At 31.6% G+C, this 10,479-nt stretch overlaps 1 protein-coding gene across 1 annotated transcript; it reads left to right on the plus strand.

The window, feature by feature from the left end:
- Positions 1–351: 351 nt before the first annotated feature.
- LOC143554848 (putative prolyl 4-hydroxylase 9) lies at positions 352–5,432 on the plus strand. Its single transcript, XM_077044525.1, has 7 exons — positions 352–486; positions 606–719; positions 888–1,232; positions 4,815–4,910; positions 4,999–5,064; positions 5,136–5,255; positions 5,346–5,432. The coding sequence occupies exons 1-7, from the start codon at positions 352–354 to the stop codon at positions 5,430–5,432; spliced, it is 963 nt and encodes a 320-aa protein (XP_076900640.1).
- The last annotated feature ends 5,047 nt before the right edge of the window (positions 5,433–10,479 follow it).

A 10,479-nucleotide genomic window follows, 5' to 3' on the forward strand; every position in this document is an offset into this window, starting at 1 on the left:
CCGGATAAAATACTAGTTCAAGATAAGAGACAAGTGCTAATTTAATGGGCTTAATTATTTATTAAAAATACATCAAACAAAAATATACTATCCTATTCTACAACGTAAGAAACAAACTAAACACTCGAACTAATTTTTTAATACTAAGTAGTATAACTATATATTCCCAATGAAAGCATGACTAAAATCTTAGGAGAGTATTTGGGAGTCACGGTTTTGGCATGTTTTTCATCCGTCCCAGTTTCTAATTACCGATAAACTTTAATAGTCCATCCACACTTGAACTCATTTCAACTCAATCACTGCTCACATTGAGTTTCAATTGCCGAAACGATCGAATCTCAGGCAAAAATGAAGTCCAGAGGTAAAATAGGCGGCAGAGGAGTAACTGGAAGGTGGTCTAATCTTGGTTTACCCGGTGTTTTCATCTTATGCGTCTTCATCTTCTTTTTGGGATTCTTCGGCTCATCTCTGTTATCTCAACAGGTCAATCTTTCGTCCCTAGTCTTGAACTGTATTAAGACTAATATGATCACTCTATATACTATATAATCTTTACTCTTCATGGATTGTTATTAAATTAACTGCGAGTAAATGATTAACAGGTTGAAACGGAATTTAGTTTACATCCAAGACCTAGGGTACTTAACGAAAAAGAATACGAACCGTTGCCTTCAGGAGATTTCGGTGATGGCTTCTTAACCACCATTCCTTTTCAGGTATGTTTTATATATAAACAACGAAAGTATTTAATACAAAGTAAAACTAATCAATTTATGTTCTATAAATACAATAAATAGTAACTATTATATTCTATCTGATATAACAAGTTTTGTTGCTTAGGGTATGCATGGCTTGTGTGATTGTATGATTGGTGTTCTTATTAGGTATTAAGCTGGACACCGCGAGCATTACACTTTCCAGCTTTTGCAACCGCACAACAATGTGAAAGCATAATCAAGATGGCTGAGGTTGAACTCACACCTTCAACCTTGGCTTTAAGAGAGGGAGAAACAGAAGAACAAACTAAGGGGGTTAGAACAAGGTATTCATATATACAATTAGATGCCATATATATATTATATATTATCATCTTTCTTATCCTTTGTATGCCAATTAAACGAACCAGTTCTGGTATGTTCATAAGTGCAAATGAAGACAAAATGGGTATCTTAGATCTCTTTGAGAAGAAAATTGAAAGGGCTACAATGATCCCACGAAATCACGGAGAGGTATATATTCTTTCATTATCATTTCAAGTGACTTGTGATAGATTATTAGGGTTGTCAATTTATGACACGGACATGTTAACACGGCACGACATGACACGGGTTTTAACAGGTTTGGGTTTGAGTTTAACAGGTTTCGTGTCTTAAACCTGTTTAAGATATGTTTAAATTCGTGTCTTAGCAGGTTAAAGACCTGTTAACCTGTTAGTAACCTGCGTATATTTTTAATTTATAATATATATATATATATATATATATATATATATATATATATATATATATATATATATATATATATATATATATAAGATTAGATTCATTTCAGAAGTATTTCTTAGTACGAGAAGTATGAGAAGTCATTATAACCAATTATAACTTTTCTTTTATATTTGATTTATTTTAATAGAAGAGGTATTTTAGTACTTAACTTTTTCCATAGATGATAAGTAACAAATATCTTGGATAAGTTATATATTTTTTTTGTTTTTATTTAAGTATTTTTATAATATAATTAGCTTCAATTACTATAAAATATTCCTGTTTATCAACACATAAAACAAAGTAACAAACTACATTTTGTGTTTTTTAAGTAATTTTTTAATCTGTGATTAATTTCTTCATCATAATTTTTCCATACTTAAGCAAATCTAAGAAGATTTTTAACTTTATACCAAATTAATAAAACCACCTACACGATATATTAATAATCTTCTACACATTAAAATTTACGCATACAATTTTAAATAACACATACACAGTACATATGTAAACCTATACACGCTAAAATTTACACATACACAATTCAAGATATCACCTACATGGGTGAATATATGAGCCTATACATGATTAAATTTACACATGCACAATTCAAAATACCACATAAATAGTACATAAATGATCCTACATATGATAAAATCTATACACATACGCAATTCGAAATAACTCATACACAGTACATATGAACCTAAACAGCACATAAATGATCTTACATACGATAAAATTTTACACATACACAATTCAAAATACCATCTACACAGAACGTATGTGAACCTACACGTTATAAAATTTACATATACACAATTCAAAATACCACATACACAGTATATATATGAACCTACATAGTACAAGCTAAACTCTTTTATTTTTTATATTAAACTATATGTAATAAATAACTAATCATGCTAATAACCTATACTTGTAAAATTTATGTAAAATTTATTTATTGCATTCCTTCACAAGAGAATTGGATACCAAAAAAGTAGTATATACACAAATGACATATATCGTACAAAAAGAAATGGCACCAACAATACACTCACTCATATAGGCATACCTACACATATGACATAACTTCTACACATAGTTTTACCTACACAAAACAACACCATAATAAAAAAAATAACACAAATATAAACATCATATACTACGTAGACTAGGTGTTTTGAGTTTTTGATAATTATATAAAATTTATGTAAAAACTAATTGATTTGAAAGACATTAAATACGGAAACTAAAAGATACCAAAATACTCTTATGGAATTAAAATGCATTAAATGAGGACCAAAATAAGTTACAACAATGTAATTTTGATTATAGACCATTGCTCAACAAATTAATGGGCAAGATTGACTTCTCGCACTTCTCGATATAACTTGATTTTTCGCATGATCCATCCCCTATATATATATATATATATATATATATATATATATATATATATATATATATATATATATATACTTCTAAAGTCCTAAACCTTAAGTCATATTTACATACAACATTTCACTCATGCCCGTCAAAACCGGATATTACATTTTTAATGGATGTTATGATTTTCTTCTATGGTTTTTTGTTTCAAGTATGTTAAAGATTTGTGGTTTTTTGCTTCAAGTATGTTATTAATTTGTGGTTTTTGTTTCAAATATGTTATGGATTATGTATTAATTAAGATTTTTATGCTCATTTTAAAAATTTTTGTTTCATTACACATGCATTATTCATTGTGTCTTTAAACAGGTCCATTAACAAGTCTAACAGGTTAACCTGTTACTAAACAGGTTCGTGTTTGGAAAAAATAACACGATTAGTTATCGTGTCGTGTTCGTGTTTAGTATCACAGGTCATCGTGTTTTATCGTGTCGTGTCCGACATGTTATGACAGCCCTATAGATTATATTGAAAGAGAGAAGGAGATGCATTAAATGCTGTTTTTTTCCCTTCCCTATTATGTTTAATAGATCGTTAGGTTTTCTTTATATACATAGATATTACTAATGGATAATTATAAAAATAATAACCTAATAATGAGATAGGCTGATAAAGTTTGATAACAATGCCAACTTATTTCTAAACTATGATAGGAACTCAATTAAACATATAAAATATAATATATTCAAACATATCACTTGCATGTCCCTTGTTGCGTCCCTGAGAATTCATGTGTCCTGACCGAGCTGAAAAAAAATGTTATTAAGCCTTAACAAACTAAATAATGTAAATTAATTTTTCTTAAATGCCAATTAAAGTTATAGCAATAAACATAACTATTAGCAAAATCATGATATTAAAATGAGTTTATGGCATACCGAATTGGCTAATAGCTAACCGAGAATTTGTAAAGCTCTCCTAGCATTCTTGATAGCAAATTGGTGGATTAACTCTTCGCAGTTTATGCACTCTAATATTTTTTTCTTGATAATATCATCGCCAACTCGTTAAGTCTTTTTTTGAGACATTGTGGATTGTAAATAAGATTTCATTAACTTCCAAAAAAAAGGTGCCTGAGCTTGGATGCCCACATTGCCCATCCTCAAAAGCCTCCCTTGATCACAATGACGTGTATGTCAATTTCATGGGGTCCTGCAACATTCTCATACCATAGTGTTAGTTGACTAAGAAGTTCCAACATTCTCATACCATAGTGTTAGTTGACTCAACAAAGGGGTATGCAAAGCTCATGATGAAGGGAAGTAATTATGTGCTATTGCAGTGTGAGCAAGTACAGAATACTCAGCCTTGTTGCTGGAGCTAGTACCAATGTGTTATATCTTAGAGCTCCAACTAATAAGGATGGAACCACTCAAGAGAAGATAAATCCTAAAAGACAGCACCAACACTAGTGCTCGAATAAGGCGTTGGGTCATCCATAGGTACACCTGAACGACGAGAAAGTTGATGACCAACTAACTGATGAGCGAATAAAAACTTGCGCTGGCTGAGACTGGTGTGCTAGTGAAGAGCAGCACATAATTACCAATGCTGGAAAAGTGAAGAGCATCACCATCAAATAAAGTCCGTACCCCCAAAATTTAACTCAAAGTTCCCAAAACCTTGACGGCAAACTGCGCATGTAAGCACCCAATCAAATTTGTCACAAATGTTCTAGTGGTGCTTGCAACAATTTTATCATTCACATAAACAAAAATATATCAAATAATTCAGTCTCTATAATACATAAATAACAAGGTGTCAAACAATGCATTGAGCAAATCCAATTGTAAATTTGTAACCAATGTAGTAGACCTTATGGAGAACCATTTCGACTCATTTAATGTAGTTTGATGCAAGAATGCTTTTATTTTCCAGGCATTCAATATTTTAAGGTATGATATTGGGCAGAGGTATCTTGCACATTATGATACTTTCAACCCTGCTGAGTACGGTCCGCAGAAGAGCCAACGGGTACGTATGACTACCAAACTTTGATCATTAATGCCTTAAGATTTCAGAATATATATCACAATGGTAACCGGTGCATGCTTGCTTACAGATGGCTTCTTTCTTGTTATATTTATCTGATGTTGAAGAAGGCGGCGAAACCATGTTTCCATTTGAGGTACGCTTGTATTGACCGACACTATAACCTAATCAGCTAATCCCCAATTGGGCGATTCCCATGATTTGCAGAATGGTGAAAGTAAGAATGCAACTTATGATATCAAAAAGTGTAGTGGTTTGAAAGTAAAACCGCGAAAAGGTGACGGGCTTTTGTTTTATACATTACACCCGAACGGTACTATTGACTCGGTAAGTTGATCATTTCAACTAGGTGTAAGTGTTTAATCTTTATCATTTCTTTGTGGAAGCTATAATAAAGTTTAATGGTTCCTAATGCAGGCATCACTTCATGGGGGCTGTGATGTAATCAAAGGCCAGAAATGGGTGGCAACCAAATGGATAAGGAATGAAAGAGAACCTTATTAAAAATTAAAATGTTTATAACTACTCTTGTTTGTTCAAACTTCAAAGCTTTTATTTAAAGTGGGTTTTTGATATGTTATTTATGCATTTAAAAAAGATTACGATGATTATTATCAAGAGCAATTAGCAGGAATACAAGAGATATATACTTTATAATGTTGTGGTAAAATATTCTATTAACGTGTAATAAAACATATTACAAACTCATTCTCATAATTTTATCGGTTAATTGTTACCGAACATTTTGATTGCATGTGATAAAGGGATTCACGTCACTACCAGAAAACTAACGGTTACCACCAAAAAGTCACCAATTTGAACCGTAGGTTGTAACCAGTCAAACCCGAACAGACTTGGTTATAACCTGGTTTCTAACTCAAACCTCTTTAGAACCAAACCAATGCTTTTCTTCTTATAAACTGTAAAAAAATAGGATCTCTAATATGCTTTGAGTTATACTGGTCATGTTATCATAATATCTCCTACATAGCTCCTTAAGAGTTACTATTGGTACGTTAATGATTCTTTACATCTTATAAACAAGGCCGGCTCAACGAATGTGGAGGCCTAAATTAAAATAAGATTTTGGGGCTTTTTATGACAATTGTTAAGTAAAAAAAAAAAATTTGCTTACTATAAGTTTTGAACTCATAACTCATAACCTATATTTTGGCAACAACGAGGCATACCACCACACCAATACATTACTTTGAATTTATTTTACCCATTATGCTATATCTATATATAATTTTTTTTAGACTTTGAGGCCTTAATTAAATACAAGCCTAAAGACCTAACTTGTTTTTTCTGACCCACGGGCCGGCCTGCTTATAAATATCTAATTGGGGTTAATGAGAAGGGCAAGATTTCTATTATCACTTTTCAAACTTGCTTCAACCCAAACCGGTTAATGCCAAAAACCGATGTTGGCTGCATTTGACAGAACATGTCGAACCTGAACCGCTTTGAGTCTAGAACCCGATTTGTGTCCATGTACCAAGACAACACTTTGGTTTAAAAATATTATGTGATAAAGTGGGTTTGATCCACTTAGAAAGAAGAGGGGAAAAGGCCCAACCATCTTTGGGTCAGTGTGATCTCAGCCCAGATAGTTATAACCACCAGCCCTATTAAGATAAATAATGTCTTTTTCATACTTTTATCAACTATCTTTTATCTCTCATTCTTTATCTTTAAATTCAAAATTACATTAAAAAATAAGAAAATTTCTAAAATAAGTATTTATGAAGACAAAGTTCTTATTTTAGGTATCATTTTTAAAAAATTCCAGAAATAGGTATTATAAACTAGTCGTGACGAGTAGTTTGTATAACAAATTAAAAGTTGCCACGTGTCCTTAAACTAACTGTAACGAGCACGTTCACTAATCAATTACTTGTCACGATTAAATAAGTTTCATGTCTCGTAATCAACGCCCACAAGTTATTTATAAATCCTTTAGTCGTGACGACTAGTTTACTTGGTTTACATTCCTTACACGAGTAGTTTATTAGTTGTTAACTCGTCGCGACTAGTTTAACCTTATAATCTACTCGTCGCGACTCAAGGACTTATGAATTACTCGTGGGCATTGATTACGGGGCAGGAAACTTATTTAATCGGGACGAGTAATTGATTAGTGAACGTGCTCGTTACGGTAGTTTAAGGACACATGGCAAGCTCGAATTAGTTTCTACAAACTATTCATCACGACTAGTTTATAATACCTATTTTTGGAATTTTTTGCAAATGATATCTAAAATTAGAATTTTGTTTTCATAAATGCTTATTTTAGGAATTTTTCCTTAAAAAATACTGTATTTCCTCTCTCATTTTTAATTAAATAGTATTTTTCATACTTTTATTATTATCTTTCTCTATCATTCACTCACAACCACCATCTAACAAATATTAAAAAATTATATGGGGAAACAGTAACTTTTCAAATTTATAGAAAAAATCAATGCATTTCTCTCTACTCCACTCACAACACCATAAACTACTCTTTATATTACAAAAACACCACTAACTGAATATAATGGATATCATGTGAATGCTCTAACATTTGCATATAATGTAAATATAATGCAATGCTTGAAATAAATTAAATATATTGTTTTATCTATATATAAAAATAAAATTCTTATTAAAACTAAGTAAATAGAATAATATATATCCAGTCTTAAAACTTGCTCATATTTTATCACAAACGATGATAAAGAAGCTAATATCGAACGGTGTAAACAAAAATATGCCAGGAGACCATAAAATAATAATAATAATAATAATAATAATAATAATAATAATAATAATAATAATAATAATAAATACACCTCATGCTAACTTTCATTTTACACCCTCCAACTTTGCATGTGTTCTCTATAATCCTTTCTTTTTTTTTCTCTATACCACTTTGGTGAGGTGGTAAAGCAGAGTGTAGAATGAAAGGTTAATGTTCAATCCTTACATTAGCTTAGCTGTTAATAATAATAATAATAATAATAATAATAATAATAATAATAATAATAATAATAATAATAATAAATACACCTCATGCTAACTTTCATTTTACACCCTCCAACTTTGCATGTGTTCTCTATAATTTGATGACCCATATAAAATGTTATTCAAGAATGGTCGACAATGATAAAAGCAAATCTCTAGTGATGTGGATATTGGTACCGAGAATTATTAATGTCTAATGACTAGTCAACATTAAGCAACATGTGTGATGTGAACCTCACATAACTACTTGCGTTTAATTCGTAGGAACAACGATTGATTAAAATTTTCACATCCATACTTTTAGAAGTGATTGCTTGTAAAAATCTTTTAACAAATTAATTAATATTAAATTTCCAAAACTGTCTTTTAAAGACACTTGGTGCGTACCCGATCATCTCCATTCCACCTTCAGGATGAAACTCATCTTAGGCAAGAAAACTCTCTGACCCAATCTGAAACCCCAACTTTTTTTTTTGTCACAAATCAAACTTGAACTTAAGACCTCCGACCCTTTTTAAATGAAGTTCATTTCACTGTCGTGGCATCTTGCTCTAACCATCCCGAGTTGGTGAGTTCACTTCTTGCTGGCTTATAGGAATCGTCCTCGTAATATGATCAACCGCCCGCGTAATTTTTATTTTTATATGTAACTAATGTATGATTTTTCGACCGGCCTTCAATTTTTTAACTTCACCTTGAAAGGACTAGTATATACATGTTGTATTTGAAAAAGAAGTGAAAAAAATGAGTATCAAATTCGATTAAGTACTTTAATTGGCCTTTCTACATGTTTATTGAACGAGGCTAAAGTTTTTTGTAGTTATGATAACCTCGTAACTATCAGTGTGGCTCTTAGTTTTACCTGTTGCAGCAAGTTATCACAATTTATGTTACTATGTAACCGACCCAGTCAAACCGAAAATTCAAATATCAAGTTTAGAGACTTTTGGCACTGAGAAAACGATCCCCATGAAATAAAAAAATTCTAGACCTACCGCTGCTTATAACTCATGTTTGAAGAGCCTAAAGTTTTATGATGTTTTATATTATAATTCATAAGGGAATCTATTAGACCACGTTATGTATAGAAAACATTTCGTCATATATTGTATTTGTTATATTTATATTGTTGTTTTATATTGTTCCCATAGTTAGTTTGATATTGTAATTATATATTGGAGAACTAATGAGAAGGAGGTAAGGATCCTATTTTGACAGCTTACAGAATCCCATATATCTAAACTAGTTTAGTTCATGTGTTAAATATATCGCCTTTCTTTTTAAGAATATGGTTACTCGCAAAGAACTGATTGGTACTTACCTGTAAAAAAATCGACTGAAACATGTCTGCATAATCGTCTGCTAAGTGGATCGAACCCCTTCAATTAAAACCCGTCGCTGAGGAATTGATTTGCAGTCTCCTAAAAATTGGTGGAACCGAGGTTGATGGTTTATGGATTGAATCGTGGATAATGCATCATCATATGATTTGGGAACTAAAATTTTGGAGAGGTGGGAATGATTTTAAGACCATGTGTCGTCCCAAGGGGGCGGTGTTGGGGGATATATAACGCCCCAGTACACATGGCCTAATGAATTGGTTGTCAGTCCAAATGTTTTAATTAATTTTTTCTTTATTAAAAAGCCAAAACACTAATATTATTTCCGCGGTTAAAATATAATGAAAAAGTATTAGCATGGTGATTTGATAACTCTTAAGTTTGTCTGCGCGATAAATTATGGTATAAGTGTATTTGATTTAACTCATTAATTTCGATCCACTAACCCATCAATCCAAAACCGTCAAACACACCAAGCCGACATGATTGACATCCCGCATATCTCTTTTTTTTTATTATTAAATTTTACTAATTTACCAGTAAAATTCTATAGAAAAGGAGAACTGAAACAATGTGTTCCTGTTGATACAAATTAACATAGCTTTTGCTAATAAGATTTAATCAAAATTTACCTTTCTTATGTCTTTACAAAACTATGATAAATTTTATTACACTTCATAAAATGTATTTATTTTAATTTAAAGACTTCATAAACACTAGCTAAATCAACCAGAGCTTTATAAATATTACCCATCATATATATAATACCGAACATGTTACGTGAAGTTAAAAGTTTCCAGTTGTATTTCATCATTTGACACTTGACACCGGTAAGACAAGATATACAACGAGCTTGTGGGGTTGCTCACTCTGTCAAACTCCTACTTTTGTTTAGATCAATTAATGCCTTCTGGCCGACAATCAATTAGACGAGTAATTTACTGCCGGAAACCATATCTAATCCGATAATGGAAACGTAGAAGTTTGTCGTTTTGAGAAGATTTAGGCCTCGCATTAATGATAAATGGTCCATAATCACAGTGTTTATACAAGTTGATTAGACAACATGAGTGTGTTTATCCAAATTCAGAAAGATGAGCATTATGTGGTTGATAAAATGCCTCACCGGTCAATTTGTGAGAACTTATAATCCAACTATTTGCACTCACCACTGGCCAAATACTTCAAACCCATTTGCACTCACC

The sequence above is a fragment of the Bidens hawaiensis genome, unplaced genomic scaffold, assembly GCF_021521415.1.
Source record: "Bidens hawaiensis isolate Kalapana, Puna unplaced genomic scaffold, B.hawaiensis_p1.1 tig00017859_1, whole genome shotgun sequence".
NCBI classification, from domain to species: Eukaryota; Viridiplantae; Streptophyta; class Magnoliopsida; order Asterales; family Asteraceae; genus Bidens; species Bidens hawaiensis.

Bases quoted from the DNA above. Each gene is read 5' to 3' on its own strand.
- LOC143554848 (XM_077044525.1), top strand. From the start codon at position 352: ATGAAGTCCAGAGGTAAAATAGGCGGCAGAGGAGTAACTGGAAGGTGG. The intron at 5,065-5,135 runs GTACGCTTGTAT...CATGATTTGCAG, and splicing joins AAACCATGTTTCCATTTGAG to AATGGTGAAAGTAAGAATGC. The intron at 5,256-5,345 runs GTAAGTTGATCA...TTCCTAATGCAG, and splicing joins CGAACGGTACTATTGACTCG to GCATCACTTCATGGGGGCTG.